Source organism: Gorilla gorilla, chromosome 3 (assembly GCF_029281585.2).
Source record: "Gorilla gorilla gorilla isolate KB3781 chromosome 3, NHGRI_mGorGor1-v2.1_pri, whole genome shotgun sequence".
Classification (NCBI taxonomy): domain Eukaryota; kingdom Metazoa; phylum Chordata; class Mammalia; order Primates; family Hominidae; genus Gorilla; species Gorilla gorilla.
The window spans coordinates 97,307,217-97,328,823 of record NC_073227.2 but is presented as its reverse complement, the minus strand read 5'-3'; the positions used below and the strand labels follow the sequence as shown (position 1 = coordinate 97,328,823).

Below are 21,607 nucleotides of genomic sequence, written 5' to 3'. Positions count from 1 at the left end.
CATGAAACAGCCTTGCTTTCTTTACTCCTAAAAATGTAGGCAGTATTTCTAGAAAGATTTAATGATAGCGAACCACTTCCTGGCCATCAATTTGATTCCCTTCCATTTTCCTAGACTTCTGAAGAGGTCTCACTTTACACTATTTTGCATTACAGAAGTCTTTACACTTCCTTTTTTTTTTTTTTTTTGAGACAGGATGTCACTCTGTCGCCAATGCTGGAGTGCAGTGGCGCTATCTCAGCTCATTGCAACCTCCGCCTCCCAGGTTCAAACGATTCTCCTGACTCAGCCTCCAGAGTAGCTGCGACTACAGGCACACACCACCATGCCTGGCTAACTTTTTGTATTTTTAGTAGAGATGGGGTTTCGCCATGTTGGCCAGGCTGGTCTCAAACTTCTGACCTCAAGTGATCCGCCCACCTCAGCCTCCCAAAGTGCTGGGCTTACAGGCATGAGGCATCACACCCGCTCACTGTTTTTATTCTGATAGCTGTTTCTCATGTGCTTCCTTATGCTGCTCCTCTTTGATTTGAAGCAAGGTATAGTTTAATTTCAAGATTTAATATTCTAGTCATGAAATAAAACAAGTCTGAAATCCTTTTCCAGTAAAAATCTACTCTTTAGACACACAAATAACTGCATATTAGATTTTTAAAAATATTTAAGATTAAACACAAGCCAAAAATCACCACAAGGTGACTATTTTTGTCCTAAAATTTACTGCAAGCCAGAAACTTCCAAGGGAGAGGCAGTAAAGAGTAGTGATTGAAAACATACCATGCTTTGGAGATAGTCAACCTGGGTTTGAATCCTGGCTGTGCCCCTCTAAGCTATGTGACCAATATTGGGATTTACTTTACCTCTTTATCTTTTGTAAAATAGGAACAACAAAAATACCTACTATAGAGGAGTGCTGTGGGGATAAACACAAAAGAATGCAATAAAAATGCTTAGTATAATGTTTGCTACATAGTGAGTGATCAACATGTATTAGTTATTATTATTCTCTCTCTCCTTTTTTTTTTCAGATACAGGGTCTTTCTGTGTTGCCCAGACTGGTGCAAACTCCTGGGCTTAATGATCCTCCCAGCTTGGCCTCCCAAAGCGATTACAGGCATGAACTACCACACCTAGAAATGCCGTGTAGAATGGTAGTCTAACTTTACTATCTAGAATTACTAAATAGAAGTTATTTACCAATACGCGGATAATATGTTCTCTTTATATGTCTTATTTATTTTCTCAGGGAATTTCATAAACTTTCTATTTTTTACAACTACAATTAATTGTAAAAACAATTATTAGTTATTAAAAAAAATATGGCCTGGCACAGTGGCCCAAGCCTGTAATCCCAGCACTCTGGAAGGCCGAGGCAGGTGGACTACCTGAGGTTAGGAGTTCGAGACCAGCCTGGCCAACATGGTGAAACCGTCTCTACTAAAAATACCAAAATTACCCAGGCATGGTGGCGCGCCTGTAATCTCAGCTACTCGGGAGGCTGAGGCAGAAGAATTGCTTAACCCTGGGAGATGGAGGTTGCAGTGAACTGAGATTGCACCATTGCACTCCAGCCTGGGTGACAAGAGAGAGACTCTGTCTCAAAAAAAAAAAAAAAGTGAATAAAGTATGGTCTTACAAATGGATACTGAAGAACAAGAATGTCCATAGTGGCTGTGCACCGTGGCTCATGCATGTCATCCCAGCACTTTGGGAGGCTGAGGTAGCTGGATTGCTTGAGCTCTGGCATTCGAGATCAGCCTGGGCAACATGACAAAACCCCGTCTCTACAAAAAATACAAAAGTTAGCTGGGCATGGTGGTGCACACCTGTATTCCCAGCTAGTTAGAAGTCTGAGGTGGAAGGATCGCTTGAGCCTAGGAAGTTGAGGCTGCAGTGAGCTGAGATTGCACCACTGCAACCTGGGTGACAGGGCGAGACCTTGTCTCAAAGGAAAAAAAAAACAAAGAAAGAAAATATCCATACTTTTTGTTCAGACAACTGCAACTAGTTACTTACCCACCTATTAATTACTTGTAATTATATTTATAGTAGATTAAATTGTCACTGGCAATCTCATAGGCAGTAAGATAGTTTTAATAAGTATATAATTAAATGGGAGCTCTTAAAGACTCCTGGTAACATTTTAATTGGTTTAATCTTCTGCCTTGCAACTGGCAACTGGTATTCAGTAAAAGCCATAAAAACATAATATTGTTGGACCTAGGAATAGCCCCAAAGAGGTTATGAAGATGTTAATTGAATTATTTTTGTTTTTCATTTTTTGGGTAGCAGCTTTATTATAATTCAAACACCATAGAAGTAATACATTTAAAGTGTACAATTCAATGGTTTTTAGTACAGGTTGCATATCCCTGATACAAAAATCTGAAATGCTCCAAAATCCAAAGCTTTTTGAGTGCCAACATGACACTCAGAGGAAATGCTCATTTTGGATTTTCAGACTAGGTTGCTCAACCAGTAAGTATATAATTTAATGCAAACATTTCCAAAACTGAAAAAAAAGTTTAAAATTCAAAATACTTCTGGTCTCAAATATTTTGGATAATACTCAACCTGAATATTCACAGTTGCGCAACCATCAACACAATCAATCTCAGAACATTTTTCTCACCTCAAAAAGAAACCTTCAAAAAATCAGTTGGGCATGGAGGCATGCGCCTGTGGTTCCAGCTACACAGGAGGCTGAGACAGGAGGATTGCTTGATCCTGGAGGTCAAGGCTACAGTGAGTCATGTTCACACCATTGCACTCCAGCCTGCAGCCTGGGTGACAGAGCAAGGCCCTCTTTCCAAAAAAAAAAAAAGAAAAGAAAAAAAGACAGAAACCCCCATATCATTTAACTATCATCCCCTAATCCCATGCCTGCCCCTAGCCCTAAGCAACCACTTCCTTACTTTCTGTCTCTATATATTTGCCTATTCTGGACATTCACGTAAGTGGAATCATATAATATGTGGTCTTTTGTGACTGGCTTCTTTCATTTAGCATACTGCTTTCAAAGGTTATGCATGTTATAGCATGTATTAGTATTTTCTTTTTATGGCCCAATAAGATTCCATTGTCGGTGTGATGGCTCATGCCTGTAATCCCATCACTTTCAGGCTGAGGAGGGAGAATTGCTAGAGGCCAGGAGTTTGAGACCAGCCTGGACAACATAGGAAGTCTCATGGCACCCCCATCTGCGCCACGGAGCCAGACCCCATCTCTTAAAAATAAAAATTCGATTGTATATAGATGTATCACATTTGATTCATACATGCGCCAGCTGATGAACATTTAGGTTGTTTCATCTTTGGCTATTATGAATAATGCTAACGTTTGTAAAAAAGTTTTTGCATGGACAAATATTTTCCTTTCTCTTGGGTATATATTTAGGAGTGGAATTTGCATTATTCTTATTGGAGTGAAAATCAGAAGCAATTTCATGGTCTAACAATGGAATTATGTTACACTCTCAATAGTATTATGCAGAAATGCTACACTCTCAAGAGTAACATGCAGAAAAATGGTGGCTTTTTTGAATGAAGACCATATAATAATAGGCTACATGAAGTGAAAAAAAGAAAAAAAAAAGGATACAACCCACTTGAAATCCTCCTAGGGCTTCCCATTCCTTCTTCTGTTCTATGGCATCTGTCCTCTGCTTCCACATCCTGCCTCAGTTGTCTGAGGGCCAGCCACACTAGCTTTCAGAGATTTTTAGAACGTCTCAGCTTCGGAGCCTTTTCACATAACTTCCTCTGCTTGTATCATTCTTTGCCCGGTGGTTTCAAGTCTCATCTTAAATGTCACTTCTTCAGAAAAACCTTCTCTGATATCCCAAACCAGGCGAAAGGCAAGCGTTTCCACAGCAGCCGGCGATTTTCCATCTTAATGGTTTTGATACCAGAATTGTTTACTTGGTCAAATATTGAGAGCCTTTTATACACAGGGATAGAGGGTGAAACATGCAAGATCCCTGCCTCCTGCGACCTTATATTCTAGGGAGGGGATACACGCACAAGTAAACAAGTAAATGTACTTGGTAATTTTACATAGTGATAATTAGCTCAATGGTTATCCTCTGTTTGGACTGTAAACTCCATGAAGGCAGGAGCTATGTCTGTCTTGGCTACTTCCAGTTTGCTGAGTCTGGCCACTAAATAAACTCAACACATATTTTTTCACTGACAGTTAAAATAACTATATAAAAAACAAATGGAAAAAACAAACGAGACTTCTATAAATGGTTGAGATCTAGCTCTTCCTCTTTCAAAACTCTGTAATACTACATATTTTTAAATAATTAAAACAATCAAAATAGCAAAAAGTTACCGTTTGTACTAACAGAACCCCAAATAAAACCCATTTATGTCACCACACATTCGTTAAGCACCTGGTAATAAAACCTATTCGGAAATACTCAGACGTGTTGGTTGAGTGGATAAAATCCCCTTAGCACATTGCCAAGCAGGTTCCTCGCCGTCAGCAGTATAATTTACAGTGTTTCACTGAGGCCTTAAGCACCCATGATTTGATTCTCCCTAATTTTCCAATTCCTAAAACCCTTTAGAATCTCCCTCCACCCACACGATGTGGCAGTGAGAAAAACCGCAATTCTATTTACATGTCAATGGTAAGAAGAGAACACGTAATACTTTGCTAGGTCAACAAATCTGCAAGATCTCCACCCAAGAGATCAGTAGCCCCTTCCCAGTGAATCCTTCTAAGAGCCTGGGGACGAGTAGGGCTAGATAAAACCAAGCTGCCCTAAAGCTGGACCACAGAAGCGGATCGTGAATCCCCTCCCCCAAGCGCAGCGCTCGGCCGCTTCTTTCTTCCCCAGGCGCATGCGCAGCGCACTCTCCGGCCACCGCACGCCCCCTCAGTGGGGGCCCGGAGACGCTGACGTCACCGTGCGGTCTGCAAGCAACCCTTCCGCTCCTTCAAGGAAAATGAGTCCACGGACCTTCGGCTTTTCTTAGCCACGAGAAAACGTCCTCCCTCCTTCCATCCTAGTGCCAACGACTTCCCCAGCCCGTCTCCTTTCGGCCGCACTTCTCTGTACTTTCGTTGGACCGGGAAGGCGGCGGGGAGGAACACGAAGGGTGAAACACCAAGTCCGCGTAGTTTAGGAGTGGGCGAGTCTAGGAATCGGTCCGCGAGGGCGGAGCCGAGGAAGCCGGCACTTCTTCCTCCCTTCCCTTTCTTTCCCCTCCCTCCCCAGCCTTCCCCGCGAGCGGACGCGGTAGCGCCTCTGTCTCGCTTTTTCTTATTTTTCCCCCCTTTCCCCTTTCTTTTTTTTTTTTTCTTTTCTTTTCTCCCCTCCCCCCCTTTCACCATTTCTCCTCGGAGGCGCTTTCCCCGGGCAGGGGCAGAGCCGGTCTCACCCCCCGCCTCTCCCCGGCCCCCGTCGCCCTATGGCGAGAGGGAGCCCCCTCCCCACCCGGGCTCGAGCGGCGGCGGCCTCAGGCCGGGGGTCATCATGGAACTAATTCGCTGACCGACCCAGCGGCCGCAGCCGTGCGTCCCGCTCGAGCGCCAGCGCCCGCGCCCCCCGATCCGCTTCCCCTTCCTCCCTCCTCAGTTGGCCCAGTCGTCCCGCGCGCACAGCCTCCGCGCGCCTATGAGAATGAGGTGGTAACGGGCCCCCGGATGACCCCGCGTCACCACTGTGAGGCCTACAGCTCTGCCGGGGAGGAGGAGGAGGAGGAGGAAGAGGAGGAGAAGGTGAGGGGCGGGGGCGGGGGCTCGACGCGTCTCCGCGGCCGGCGTCGACGCGCTGGGGCCCCGCTGCTCCCCCCGCGCCGCCCCCGTGGCAGCGCCCGTGGCCGCGCGCTGCTCGCCGGAGACCCACCCTCCCGCATCCCCCAGCCCGGGGAACCTCGGGGCCGCCCTCTTCGTCCTCTCCGGCCCAGACAGACCCGTCACCTACCCACTTGAAAGCGGCACTACTGTGTTCCTTTTCGGGCCAATTTTTCTGTCAGCGAGTAACTTTTTTTGTGGCAGCGGCAAATTAGCTACTCTATAGTGCGTGTTGGAGGCTCTACGAGCCCGTGTTAATACACAAAGAAGGGGACACACCCCCACCCTCAGGTTGAACGATTCTGCGGGGACACCAGGAGGATTACTAACTTTGCACGGCAGACTGAATGCCAAATGAATGGGGTGAACCTCCGGTGCTGTGAAATTCGGGGGAGGGCAACGTTACCCAGGGCTTGGGGCGGGTGGGTGGGGGGAATCCGGGGGAGGTGAGATCTGAGTTGTGCCCTAAAGGCTAGATTAAGTAACTGGAATTTGAAAGGAGGACAAAGGAGCCTCCGCTGGAGCTAGGGGGCTCCGTTACAGATCCTTTTGGCAGAAGTTGACAATTGGGTATCAAAACAGTGGAAGGTGTTTCGGGAGGTAGGATGGATTCAGACTCTGAAGGGGTTTGAACTAAAATGTTTGTTTTATTCTGTCAGTGGGGAGCCACTCGACTTAGAGCAGCAGAGCATTACAGTAATGACGTTAAATAACAACATTTGATGAGGCTTATTATCTGCCAGGCATTCTCCTAAGTGGCTTGCAATTCACTTAATCCCCCCCAAGGCTGGTAGTAGGAGCCTCATTTTACAGATGAGGAAAACTGAGACTCCACAAGATTAACTTTCTCCTTAGGTAACGCGGCTAAAACCCAGTAGCCAGAATTAAGTCTGATTCTACGCTGTGTGGTCTCTGTCCTGAAAATGAGTTTGTTGAAATAGCAGTGTTATCTGCTGCTAGCTTTTCCAGGTCATTTGTGGCAGATGAAATAGAAAGGATTGGACAAATAGATTAAGAAATAATGGACGGAATAGATGTAGATTGGCTAATCTGGGACCAGAGAATCTCCGAGAGATTCTGAGCCCCTCTACTAGAAATTTCTTGATACCGATGAAGGGCAGACTAATACAGTCAGCATGTGTTAGGGAAGTTCAGTAAAAATGATCTGCAGTTACAGGTAGTTTATGTGGTAATGTGACATCCTAGTAGGTTAGAATGGAGCTTAGCATGTGTGTTGGTCAAGATTGGAAGCTGAGTGTGTCCGTGTTTTGTTTTGATTGTGTAATACATTAAAAATGAATATTCATCTTCCTATGTATGTTTCTTCGTCTTTAAAATGGGCTTTATGGCTGAAATGGGGGTGTAGTAAGAAAAATTAAAAACTAGAAAAAAAGGGCTTTCCACAATTTCATCAAATTGTGGGAGCATTACATGAGTTAATATGGCATAGCGCTTTGAACAAGAGGTAGTCAAATAGTAAGCACTCAGTGCTTTTACTTGTTAAGCTGTTTACAAGTGAAGCTATTAGGCATATGCTCAACTCTGGAGATTAACATCAAAGAATTCATTATTAGGAAAGGCAAGTTTACCAATAGTCTCAAAGCAACTAAATGTAAAGGTAGAATTATGTCCAAGAACAGATGTTGGAAGGCAGGGCACAACTGCACAAATCCAGAGAGTCTTACAGACTGATGGCTACTTTAGGAAGGGAAGTATGAGCTAGAGGACATTTCAAGTTGAAACAGCAGTGCTTGTACAGCCAGGGAGATTGGGAAAGAGCATACACTTGGAATTGCGAATACCTTTAATTCATTGTTTCTAGTGCATAAAGTCAAGGAGGGAATAGTAGAACTTCAGTTTCTTGTATGGCCACATTAATCCCTCCTTTCAGAAGAGGAACTAAGATTCAGAAGTCAGCACTAGTACAGGATTATTAATGGAATCGGTGTGATGATGATAGCAAATACAATAATACATATTAGTGAAGTTGTTTATATTGTATACCCAGCACTGTGCAGCACTTTTCCTCAGAGGAGCAGGGGGCCCTGTATGTATATCTGTAATAGTTATGCTGTACAATAAGCCTTTTATAAACTATTACCTCAGACATTAAGCTATTTGATAACCGTGGAGAAAAGAGAAGCAGCAGCAATTGAGAGAATGGGAGGAGAAATGTGAAACTGGCATAAAGTTTGATGTGTGTGGAATATGCCAACTAAAATAGTCTTTTGTTATTTCCTGCTTTTCCAAAAAAGCATGCAAAGTTGGATGTAACCAACAATAGGCATACAGTAACAAAACATAACTATATAGTTCTGTTAAAACTAAAATTGTATTTTAAATGTTTGCATTTTCTTAGCAGAATTTATTAATTCAACTCAAAATATGCTTTACCCGTAGAAAATAGGCTTGTGCACTGTCAGTAAAAGAAAAGCCAAGCCCATGCTTTCTGTATCATAGTATGTCTTACTAGTCTTGTCTTTTGTTCTTTTATGTAGAACATACATTATGACCCTATACTGCTAAATATTTCACAAGAATAGTAATATTCTCTTACAGAATCACAGCAAAATTTTCAATTTTGGTAAATTTAGCATTTGATACATTGACTTGTGTAATCTACTGTCCCAATTATCTCATTTGACCCAATAATGACCTTTACACCATTTGTCTCCTTCCAGTAGAGGATCTAGTTGAGGGTCAGGTGTTGCAGTTTCGTTTCGTTTCTTTTTTTTCTTTTTTTTTTTTTTTTTTTAAGAGATTGGGTCTCACTTTGTTACCCAGGCTGGAGTGAGGTGCTGTAATCATAGCTGACTGCAGCCTCAAGCTCCTGGGTTTACGTAATCCTCCCACCTGAGTCTCCTGAGTAGCTGAGACTACAGGCAGGTGTGTGACATCATGCCTGGCCAATTTAAATTTTTTTTTTTTTTTTTTTGGTGGAGACAGGGATCTCGCTCTGTTGTCCAGGCTGGTCTCAAACTCCTGGCCTCAAGTGCTCCTCTCCTGCCTCACAAAGTTCTGGGATCACAAGCAGGTGCCACCATGCCCTGCCTTCTGTCCTGTTTTTAAAAGTTTAAGGAAATTTTACCTCGTTTTACTTTTTCTTTGTTAGCTTTCTCTAGAGTGAGCAAAGAGTGATTCTTTTTTTTCCTATTGATAATGTATTGCATTGATTTCTGAATCTTAAAACAAGCTTGCATTCCTGGAACAAATCCCACTTGGTTATGGTATATAATCCTTTTTTTAATATTGCTGGATTCAGTTTGCTAGTATTTTGTTGAGAAATTTTGCATTTATATTCAGAAGAAATACTAATCTGTAGTTTTCTAGTGATGTCTGTCTGGTTTTGGTAGCAGGGTAATAACTGGCTTCAAAGAATAAGTTGGGAAGAATTTGTAAAGATTGCTATTAGTTTTTCTGAAAATGGTTGGTAGAATTAACCAGTGAAGCCATCTGGGTATGGATTTTTCTTTGGCAGTGCTTTAAAAAAATTAACTGTTTAAATCTTTGGTTTTACAAAAGCTTTTTTCTTTCTTTCTTTTTTTCTGTTTTTGTTTTTTTGGAATCATCTCACCAGTGCAGCTTTTTACTTCCTAGGTTTTGGTATTTTGTATTTCTGGGAACTGGACCATTTCATCTAAAATTTCCAATTTAGTTGCACACAGTTGTTCATAAATTACTTTATAATTCTTTTTATTTCTGTAAGGTAGATAGTGTCTTCTTTTTAGTCTTGATTTTAGTAATTTGTCCTCTGTGTTTTCGTGGTTAGTCTAGCTGGCTAAAGGTTTGTCCATTTTGATCTTTTCAAAGAATCAGCTTCTGGTTTCATTGACTTTTCACTGCTGTTTTTGTATTCTCTACTTCATTAATTTCCATTCTAATATTTAGTATTTCCTTGCTTCTGTCTTGCTTTAGGAACAGTTTACTCTTCTTTTTCCATTATCTTAAGGTGGAAGATTAGGCTCTTGATTTGAGATATCCTTTTTTAGTAGAGGCATTTTCAGGTATTAATTTATTTCTAAGTACTGCTTTAATTGTATCTGTTAAGTTTTGGTATATCTTCATTTTCACTCATCTCAAAGTATTATCTAATTTCCCCAGTGACTCTTCTTTGACCAGATACCTTTGTTTTAAAAAAAGTTATTCCAATATAAATATTTGAAAGTCATACTGAGGGCTTTAATTATAGGCGATTGGAGAACGGGAATCCATTGAACCTGATTTACTTCTTTTTACATGATTCTACTTTATGTGTCTCTTTCTGTACCCATCTAAACCCCCTAAAAATAATCTTGAAACCTAGTGAAGGAACTTGAGTCACTAGTGACAGTCGGTTGTTGGGATAGCTTGTGAAGGCTGGTGGATCCATTTGGTTGTAGCTAATGGCGTGAAAGAATTATTAAAGTTTTAATGTTTTTAATAGGAGTTTGGAAGAAACCTTAGAACCTATGAAGTCTAATCTTGACCCAAATAGCTGTTTCTTCTAAATATCTCTTGACAGATGGTCATCTAGTTTACATTCCATTTCTTTTATATAAAGATTTTCACTGTGTTGCCCAGGCTGGTCGTGAACTACTGTGCTCCTCCTGCCTTGGCCTCCCAAAACTTCGATAGCTCCTCCTGCCTTGGCCTCCCAAAGTGTTGGAATTACAGGAATGAGCCACAGCACCTGGCCTACATTCCATTTCTAGTGTTAATACTTATGTCTGCATTAGAAGAAATTATAGTGAGCTTGCCTACCAAATTGTTGAAGATCTGAGAAAGGCACCAAGGCAGCAAAATTGCAATCTTAGAACATCTCAGCAGTATGCAACAGGGATAGAATATAACAAGATGACCTTTTTTCTTTTTTCTTGTTTTTTCTTTTTTATAAAGAATATTTTTAAAGTTGTGAACAGGGATGTGTCAAAAAAAAAAAAAAGGAAAGTACCCAAACCTTGCACACAATGGGTTGGGGCAGGTAGGGGTAGAACTGGCTTAACAAGGAACCTGAGAAAGTCTCCTAAGAGTTTTTGTTGACCGTAAATTATATCTGAATTGATACCGAGGTGTGGTCTTCAAAAAAAAAAAAAAAAAAAAATCTAATGAGGGCCACGAGTGGTGGCTCATGCCAGTACTCCCAGCACTTTGGGAGGCCAAGGCAGGCAGATCACTTGAGGTCAGGAGTTCAAGACCAGCCTGGCCAACATGGTAAAACCTGCCTCTACTAAAAATACAAAAATTAGCCATGTGTGTGGTGGTGTGTGCCTGTAATCCCACCTACTCAAGAGGCTAAGGGAGGAGAATCACTTGAACCCAGGAGGTGGAGGTTGCAGTGAGCCGAGATCGTGCCACTACACTCCAGCCTGGGCAACAGAGTGAGACTCTTGTCTCAAAAAAAAAAAAAAGCCCATGATTTTAGACTGTATTTATGGTAAAACTAAAGCTAATTTAGAAGAGGCAAAATATCGTGAGGAGCTATCGAAGTTTTCAGCTATGGAAAAGATGAATTGGTGAGCATGATAGCACCCTTCAAAGATTGGAAGGATTGGTGTGAAAGAGATTAGATTTTGGTAGGTTAAAGTTGTGAACAAGGATGTATCAAAAAAAAAAGAAGGTACCAAAAACCCACACACAGTGGGTTGGTACAGGTGGGGGTAGAGTTTTTGGTTGTATGTTTTTGTTTGGGGCACCAGTGGTTGAAACTGGAACAATTGGTTGGGTCTCTGTTCCATCGAAGTACTGTGCTGTGGACACAGTGAGTAATAAAAGAAAATGAGGACACTTGGACACAGGAAGGGGAACATCACACACTGGGGCCTGTTGTGGGGTGGGCGGAGGGGGAAGGGATAGCATTAGGAGATATACCTAATGTAAATGATGAGTTAATGGGTGCAGCACACCAACATGACACATGTATACATATGTAACAAACCTGCACTTTGTGCGCATGTACCCTAGAACTTAAAGTATAATAATAAAAAAATATATATATATAAAATGATATTGGCAGATGTGACTGCATAGGGATTTCTTTATTTAGAGACAGGGTCTCATTCTGTTGCTGGGGCTGGAGTGCACTGGCATGATTTTGGCTCACTGCAACCTCAGCCTCCCAAGAAGCTTGGACCACAGGCACGTGCCACTACGCCTGCCTGATTTGTGTATGTTTTATAGAGATGGAGTTTCACCACATTGCCCAGGCTGGCGTCGAACTCCTTGACTCAAGCAATCTGTCCTCCTCAGCCTTCCAAAGTACAAGGATTACAGGCCGGAGCCGCTGCACCTGGCCAGGAATTTATAACGTAGTTGGGGAGTTAACAGAAAGCTGCTTTATGACATGATTAAAGAATCAAGAGTTTTTAGAAGAAATTACCTTTGAGATAGGTCTTTTTTGATTAGTATTAGTTCTTTTTCCTCTGTATTTACCCTTTGTCATCTTAGTATGAAGATATTTTATGCTAATTATAGAAGATTTGCAAAAACTCAGGCGTTTAAAGACACAAAAATTAACAAAATCATAATTGAGTTAACCAGAATTAGTCTATAGTAAGTTGAGAAGCAAATAGGTAGCATATGTGGACTGGTACATAGGAAGAAGGATAGTAGCTGGAGTTGGGATAGAATGTGGAAATTAAAGAAGTGGTTTGCTATTTTTTGCTTTTCCAAATTTTTTATTTTTAAAAAAATTGGAACTTTTTACATGTTAATTCTGGATATTTGAAAAAATTTTTAGAGCCCATGAATCTGAAGTGTGTAATACAGGTACATAGTTCACAGGTACATAGTTGAGAAAGTCAAATTGTTAGTGAAATTTATAATGAAAAACAGCATTCTCCTACGCTAGGCCTTTCTCACCCTTTTCTTACTCTGCAGAGGTTAACTACTCCCAACTCTTTCCTCCTTGTCCCGTTATTTAGCATCACATTTTCAAACAACTTGCTCTGCTGCTGTTTTTTGACATTTCAATTTGAGATATTTATGAATTTCCTACTATGAAATGTAAAGATGTGGCTTTTATTTTACCCTCTTCCAATATCCATAGTTATGTCTCCACATCCTCCCAATGTAGTTTTATCATATTGCGATCCCTATCCAGTCTTTTCATTATTATTGCTGTATAAATATTGTGATATATTACTTTCTTAAATTCTTTTTTCTGAAGTTAATTACCTTTTTAGTTGCTTACCTTTCAACAAATCCAGCTAAGCCTTTTCACATTCTTTTTTGTTTGTTTGTTTGTTTTTTTTTTTTGAGACGGAGTCTTGCTCTGTCGCCAGGCTGGAGTGCAGTGGTGCAATCTTGGCTCATTGCACCCTCTGTCTCCTGGGTTAAAGCGATTTTCCTGCCTCAGGCTTCCAAGTAACTGGGATTACAGGTGCCTGCCACCATGCCTGGCTAAGTTTTGTATTTTTAGTAGAGACGGGGGTCTCACCATGTTTTGTCAGGCTGGTCTGGAACTCCTGACCTCGTGATCTGCCCGCCTCCACCTCCCAAAGTGCTAGGATTACAGGTGTGAGCCACCGTGCCCAGCCACCTTTTCACATTCTTTAGCAGTTTCTTAATCCAATTTTCTACACACAGTCAAACCTCAAGTCTGTAGTTTGCTTCTTTTTTTTTTTTTTTTAAACCTAGAAGCCTGCACGGTGGCTCACACCTGTAACCCCAGTGCTTTGGGAGGCCAAGCCAGGAGGACTGCTTGAGGCTGGGCAACATAGCAAAACTGTATCTCTACAAAAAAAAAAACAAACACAAAATTACCTGGGCTTGGTGATATGCATCTGTAGTCCCAGCTATTTGGGAGGCTGAGGCAGGAGGATCACCTGAACCCAGGAGTTCGAGGCTGCAGTACCACTACACCACTGTACTCTAACCTGGGCAACAGAGTGGGACTCTTGTTTCCAAATACATATAAACATAAAACCTAGAGACATTTCTCTTGGACTCTATGTTGTCTTGCACTGCTAAACTTGCTATTTAGACATGCTGCTCGTTTTAGAGTGCTAGTCAATGTACTGTGGAGCTTTCTAGGTGAGCACTGTTCAGTAGAACTTACTGCATTAATAGGAATGTTCCTTTTGTGCACTGTCCGATATAGTATCCACTAGCCACATCTGGTTATTGAAGTAAGGCTATTGTGACTGAAGAAATACATTTTTTTTTTTGGTTTGTTTGTTTTTGAGACGGAGTGTCACCCTGTTGCCCAGGCTGGAGTGCAATGGTGTGATCTCAGCTCACTGCAACCTCTGCCTCCCTGGTTCAAACGATTCTCCTGCTTCAGCCTCCCGAGTAGCTGGGATTACAGGCGCCCACCACCATGCCCAGTTAATTTTTATATTTTCAGTAGTGACGGGGTTTCACCATGTTGGCCAGGCTGGTCTCCAACTCCTGACCTAGTGATCCACCCGCCTTGGCCTCCCAAAGTGATGGGATTACAGGCGTGAGCCACCATGCCTGGCCAATTTTTAAATTTTATTCAGCTCATAGTTAAATATCCACATGTGTAGCTAATGGATACTGAATTGGAAGCGCAATTTAAGATGATTTCATACTGGAGGGTATGGTTTCATACTGAAGAAGTGGGAATGGGTAGGATTTAATGTAATATATTTTCTTTTTAATGAAGGAAAAATGTTAGTGGCCCTTATCTGATTAGGTTTTTAAGAGGAATGTTTGGAATAACTACTTCTAAGAATTCCTGGTAAAAAAGCCAGTGACAAAGTTTTGACAATTTGAAACAGTAATAACATGTTTTGATCAGAGTCCAAAGGTTCCATCAATTACATGGCCTTGTTTTTATTCTTTATAACTGAATTTCAGATTTCAAGTGTGAATGTTTTAGATAACTGATTATTTTGGTATTTTAATATGATATTTTAAAGAGCTATAAAATCCTATACTGCCTCATAGCATTCTTATTTTGTTTTATGAGTTGCTTAATTAGTACTTTATATAATGCTACACTTACTCTATAACTAATTTTAAAACTTACTTGATTTTGTAGGTAGCTACATCAAGCTGGGTAGCAGGCAGATCCAAAGGATATCATGAAGTTTCCAGGGCCTTTGGAAAACCAGAGATTGTCTTTCCTGTTGGAAAAGGCAATCACTAGGGAAGCACAGATGTGGAAAGTGAATGTGCGGAAAATGCCTTCAAATCAGGTAATGATTTTTCTCTTAAGACAGATGAATTTTATTAGAAATAAACATACCACTGCCATACATAATAATATCTTGACACTACATTGGAGGAATGTGTACCATTTAAGGATGTGTTGTATTTGAGAGACATCTCCCTGTTTCTTTTTTGTGTAACAGGGTCTCACTCTGTCATCCAGTCTGGAGTGCTGTGGCATGATCTCAGCTCACTGCAACCCCTGCCTCCCGGGCTCAAGCGATCCTCTCACCTCAGCCTCCTGAGTAGCTGGGACTACAGGTGCATGCTACCATGCCTGGCTAATTTTTTGTATTTTTGGTAGAGATGGGGTTTCACCATGTTGCCCAGCCTAGTCTGGAAGTCCTGAGCTCAAGCAGTCCACCAGCCTTGGCCTCCCAAAGTGCTAGGATTATAGGCGTGAGCCACCATGCCCGGCCTCTTCTTTTTTAAAAACTCCTGCTCCTACTGTGGCCTTTTCTTTCTGAAACAAGAGTTAACTGTTTTTGTTTGTTGACCTGTTTTGTTATCTGAGTTACAGCTTTGGGAAAATAGTTAGGTTTGTTTTCTTTCGTCATAATCTATACTAACAGTGGTAACCTTCTTTAGATATATAGTTTATAGTTAGCCACAGAGGCTGAACATCTTCATACCATTGTCTTTAGTCAACTAAAAACCTACTCTTTCATCATTAGCGGTAAGGAGTTCATGTGAATTACTAAGGTAATACCAATGTTGGAAGCTTTTTAGAAGATAGCCAGCTGGTCTCTTGACTACTGTTAGCTGCATAGTTTTTCTTTTAGAAATTTTTATACTTCTGTCATATATAATTATTTTTCACAAATAACTGTGAACTTTATCCACTCCAAAAGTTTATTGTATAAGATGTCTTATTTGTCTTTTATCCTTAATATTTAACATGGTGCTTGGAAAATAGAATAGTGGTCAAATGTTCTTTTAATATGCATGAGTGAATAAATGGCAAATATGGAAGTTCCTCATGTGTTGTTTTAGGCTATCCTTTGCTTATTGGTTTTGAAAGTATATATGCCTTTTTAATTCAATTCTAATTTTTCCTACTTATATCATTCTTTCCCACAAGCTAAAGAAATACATTCTTCATTTACTGCTACTTGTCATTTTGCAAACTGATTAGTTAACTTGAATGAGGAGTGTTTATATATATGCTATCTCATTTAATTCTTTGAAAAATACTCAGTAGTCCCAATTTGCTCAAGACTTTAATAAGTAATAGAATGATAATTTGGGCTGGACACAGTGGCTCACGCCTGTAATCCCAGCACTTTGGGAGGCTGAGGTGGGCAGATCACCTGAGGGCAGGCGTTCGAGACCAGCCATGGTCAACATGGCGAAACCCCATCTCTACTAAAAATACAAAAATTAGCTGGGTGTGGTGAGTCATTCCTGTGACCCAGCTACTTGGGAGGCTGAGGTATGAGAATTGCTTGAACCCAGGAGGCAGAGGTTGCAGTGAGCCAAGATCACGTCACTGCACTCCAGCCTGAACGACAGGGTAAGTGAGACTCCGTCTCAAAAAAAAAAAAAAATTATAATTCGATCCTTTTCCTAGGGTAGTCCTCTTCCTGTGATATTTTGTGTGTGTGTGTGTGTGCGCGCGCGCATGTGTGATTTTTAGATTAGTTGGGAATTCAAGTCATTTAGCAAATGTCTGCTGAGTATCTGCTATACTCTAGGCACTATTCTAGGTATTGGGGATACAACAGGAGAAAATAAATTCCTGCCCTTATGTTGTGACATTCTAGTGAGCCTCAAAACTTTTTTATAGCTGCTTGTAGGACCATTCCTTTCCTCCTTCTGCTATCTCCTTGAGTCAGCATGTAACCAACAATAATATATTTTTACAGCCTGGTCTTTGAAGGTGATATTCTACCTAGATTGTAGTATATTGCTATATTACCAAATAATCTGACCTATTTCTTTTTTTTTTTTTTTTTTGAGAAGGAGTTTTTTTTCTCTTTTTGCCCAGGCTGGAGTGCAATGGCATGATCTCGGCTCACTGTAACCTCGGCCTCCCGGGCTCAAGTGATTCTCTTGCCTCAGCTTCCCAAGTAGCTGGAATTACAGGCACCCGCCACCATACCTGGCTAATTTTTGTATTTTTAGTAGGGACAGGGACCATGTTGGCCGAGCTGATCTCGAACTCCTCACCTCAGATGATCTGCCTGCCTCAGCAACCCAAAGTGCTGGGATTACAGGCGTGAGCAACCACACTCAAATCTGGCCTATTTCTGTAGGTGATTTAACGAATACTGGTGTGGTAATACCAGAGAACAGAATAGTATCAGAACTTCTGAGAGAGATCCACTTCTTAAGGATTTGCCTTTAGTAATGCCAAGTAGAAGCCATATTTAATACTTGTAAAATTTGGGTGGCCTTGGTCTGGTGGAGATAGGAGTTAAGAATAGGGGTAAAAGGCTATAGGGGCTTGAGTTGCTTGCCAGGGTAACCCCCAGGGACACTTCTCTATTCTATTTTTTTTTTTTTTTTTTGGAGACAGAGTCTTGCTCTGCTGCCCAGGCTGGAGTGCACTGGCGCGATCTTGGCTCACTGCAAGCTCCGCCTCCCGGGTTCACGCTATTCTCCTGCCTCAGCCTCCTGTGTAGCTGGGACTACAGGCGCCCGCCACAACGCCCTGCTAATTTTTTGTATTTTTTAGTAGAGACGGGGTTTCACCGTGTTAGCCAGGATGATCTCGATCTCCTGACCTTGTGATCCGGCCTCCCAAAGTGCTGGGATTACAGGCATGAGCCACCGCACCCAGCACCTTCTCTATTCTAGTTCTAACTCTTATTTTCCTCTAAGGGACTGGCATTTTTTTTTTTTACCTCCCTTTCCACTGTTGCTCTGACTTTTCTAATTTGGTTTTGAAGTGTTGGTAAAAATGGAAAAGTAAGATATTTTTAAGCTTTCTCTTATGCCTTTTTCCTCCAGTTTCCTTCTAACTTCCCCCCTGCCCCAACTATATTTTGAAGTCAGTCTCTCACATAATTCTTGTTTAATTTGCATCCCCTATCCCCAAATTTAGGACAGTGTGGTCAGGCAAGAATATTATGCACCTGTCACTCACCTTCTATGTGTTTCCCTTATGACAGCACAAAGTATTATAATTTTCTGGTGATTTGACTGTGAGTTTCCCTGAGGGGTATGGTTGTGTCATTTTTGTTTACTTGCATATAATAGACTCAAAGTAAGCATTTAAGTGAATGGTGATTATCATTTCTTTATGATTCATTCAGGTACCTTACTGTGTTCTTGGCACTTGCAGAGAACTTCTTTTATATTATGTAATAGTACTTTCAAGTTCATGATAATTTTGTTACATGAATTTGGGGAAAACATTGAAACTGGTCAAAGTGGCACATACTTTCAGGTGTTCTCAATTTATTTTGCCACAGTGCTTTTGATTTACAAAGATAAAACCCTGCCACAAATTGCTTATATACAGATGATTTTCAGTAGAATTTTAGAACTCTAAGGAATCTTAAAAAGAGGTTGTTAACAGCTTTTCTAGTCATTCTCAACTGGAGTTTAGATTTGCTGCTTCCTACTTCATCAAAGCCAAAAGGAAAAATTTAATTTTTTTTTTTTTTTTCTGAGACAGGGTCTTGCGCTGTCGTCCAGGCTGGGGTGCAGTGGCTCCATCACAGTTCACTGCAGCTTCTATTTCCCAGGCTCAAGTGATGCTCCCACCTCAGCCTCCCAAGTAGCTGAGATAACAGGCATTCACCACCATGCCTAATTTTTTTATTTGTGGAGATGAAGTCTCACTGTGTTACCCAGGCTAGTTTCAAACTCCTGGGCTCAAGCAGTTTTCCTGCCTTGGCCCCCTACGGTACTGGGATTACAATTGTGAGCCATGCCCAGAAATTTAATTTTTAAAAAAATGTTGAACGTTTAACAGGTGTAATGAGATGCTGTGGGAACATAGGAAGGTACTCAGCCCAACTTGAATTATCAGGAAAAGTATCTGGCGGGGAGCAACATCAAAATAGCTCTCAAGAGATACATAATAAGGCAGGTGAGATAGGGAAGGGAGTGCGTTCCAGTCAGTAGGAACAATATGAACAAAGGAGCAGTAACGTAAAATAGCAGGGGCAAGGAAGGATCATCAGTAGAAGTTACTATTACAGCATGAAGTTTAAGACAGAAAGTGATGGAAGATGTCCGAGGTTAGAGAGGTAGGTCATAGCCGGGCATGGTGGCTTGCACCTGTAATCTCAACACTTTGGGAGGCCGAGGCGGGTGGATCACAAGGTCAGGAGATCGAGACTATCCTGGCTAACATGGTGAAACCCCGTCTCTACTAAAAATACAAAAAATTAGCTGGGTGTGGTGGCGGGTGCCTGTAGTCCCAGCTACCCAGGAGGCTGAGGCAGGAGAATGGTGTAACCTGGGAGGCGGAGCTTGCAGTTAGCCAAGATTGCGCCACTGCACTCCAGCCTGGGTGACAGAGCAAGACTGTCTCAAAAACAAAAAACAAAAACAACAACAACAAAGAAGAGGTAGGTCATAGATTTGTATGCCATGCTGGGGAATTGTACTTAATCTTGTAGGTAATGGTGAACCTTTTAGAGTTTAAAGCTGGGGAGGTTGTATATTTTAAGGAGGAGACTAGCAGCATGTGGAATATAATATATATACAGAATATATATTAATAGCAGTCTATATTTTACCATGTTTGATCAATCCATTATAAATTCTCTTTAGGATTATTTGTCCAACTACTGAATCCTTCTAATCCTATTTAAGCAGTCCATATGAGAAACAGTTCACCTGATGGAATCAGGAAATACTGTTTTGGGCTTTTTCTTTTTCTCTCTCATTCTTTATTTTAGAGGAATAGGAATGAAATGAATTAGGTGCCGAACTTACTATTTGTAATGCTGTCATGATGATATTACTGTTTAGTACATGTTTGAATTGATTTGAAAAAGTGACCTTAGACTCAGTATTACTTCAGTTAAATTGAGTCTTCTTAAACTGTTATCTTTTGGATTTTAAAAAAATTATTGCTGGTTTTGGCTAGTGATGATAACATTGGCTATGCAGGAATGCTTTTCTTGGCCCTGTTGTTAAATTTTACTATCTGGTATATGGGCCAAACATAGTGGCTTACACCTGTAATCCCAACACTTTGGGAGGCCGAGGTGGGAGGATTGCTTGAGCCTGGGAGTTGAAGACCAGCCTGGGTAACATAGTGAGACCTCGTCTCTACAAAAAGTAAAATTAGGCCGGGCGCAGTGGCTCACGTCTGTAATCCCAGCACTTTGGGAGGCTGAGATGGGTAGATCACTTGAGGTCAGGGATTTGAGACCAGCCTGGCCAACATGGTGAAACCCCATCTCTACTAAAAATACAAAAATTAGCCAGGCGTGATGGTACAAGCCTGTAATCCCAGCTACTTGGGAGGCTGAGGCAGGGAGAATTGCTTGAACCTAGGAGGCGGAGGCTGCAGTGAACTGAGATTGAACCACTGCACTCCAGTCTGGGTGACAGAGCGAGACTCCATCTCAAAAAAAAAAAAAAAAAAAAAAATTAGCCGGGCATGGTGGCACGTACCTCTGGTCCTAGCTACTTCAGGATGCTGAGGTGGGAGGATCACTTGGGCCTGGGAGGTCGAGGCTGCAGTGTGCCATGGTTGTGCCACTGTACTCCATCCAGCCTGGGTGACAGAGCAAGACCCTGTCTCAAAAAGTATATGGAATATTAAAGTTCAAAGATATTGTCATAATTTCTTTCATGACTAATTGTTAACAGTATTTAAAATAACTTAATAGATAATATTTTGTAAATTTGTTTTTCTGACATTATTAGAGAATTGGGTAGTTTAGAGGTGGGAAAGGAGGACTAATATTTGAGTACGTTTGCATTCCATATATATGCTTTACATAAGTTATGTCATTTAGTTATAACTATATGATAATCTCCATATAACAGTATTCTCTTTTTTTGTATGTTACCTTTGTGATTCTTCTTACAATTGTATGTTTCTGTTATTGTTTAATGCCAAACACCAAATAGTGACATTATTTAATGTAATCTGTCATTCAGGGATTTTTTTTTTTCTCCCATACCCCACATTGTATCTCTAACTGAAGGTTGGAGTTAATGGTGTTCTTGTTTTCATAGCTACTGTAAGTCATCGTTCCTTTCGTCTCCCTAAAAGCCTTCCCAGTTTCATCAGATTATAACATCACCTACCTCTCCTGGGAATTTATTTCCTTGTTGATGTGTTTGGCTGGCTTAGTTAACATTACTTTTCCTTATTTGTTGTGGCATTTTGGATAAAAGCTCATCTTGATAGGAATTTAATTTCTCTTGAATGCTTAACTCTTCATCCAGAAGTCTTGTGATTGGCTTTACTTGGTTCTCAGGGATTTTTATGGATCCTTAGTCCAGAACTAGATCTTAAAGTAGCCTGGATACAGAATTACAGCTAGATATGAGGAATAACTTCTAGTGTTCCATACCATTGTAGGCTTACTGTGGTTAACTTAGGAGATACAAATGAACTATGATAACAGAATGATAGCCCATTTAAAAAACTGAAATCAATATTAATAAGTGAAAGTTACCAGGGGCAACAGATGAATTATACATTTAGAGATGATGAAAAAAAATATTGAAC

The 21,607-nt window shown here is 41.1% G+C and overlaps 2 protein-coding genes across 9 annotated transcripts in view; one reads left to right on the top strand and one right to left on the bottom strand.

Annotated features, from left to right (window-relative positions):
- Positions 1 to 21,607, bottom strand: part of SEPTIN11 (septin 11) — a 206,535-nt gene that overhangs the window by 74,809 nt on the left and 110,119 nt on the right. The window lies entirely within an intron of this gene.
- CCNI (cyclin I) overlaps positions 1,032 to 21,607 on the top strand; it is a 33,021-nt gene continuing 12,445 nt past the window's right edge. Inside the window, exons 1-2 of one of the 2 annotated variants that reach the window (XM_031010122.3) lie at positions 1,032 to 5,730; positions 14,789 to 14,945. In XM_031010122.3, coding sequence (XP_030865982.1) covers positions 14,832 to 14,945 — 114 coding nt within the window. In that variant the 5' untranslated portion in view covers positions 1,032 to 5,730; positions 14,789 to 14,831. The remainder of the gene's footprint in view (positions 5,731 to 14,788; positions 14,946 to 21,607) is intronic. The other variant, XM_031010123.3, reaches the window with a different exon arrangement.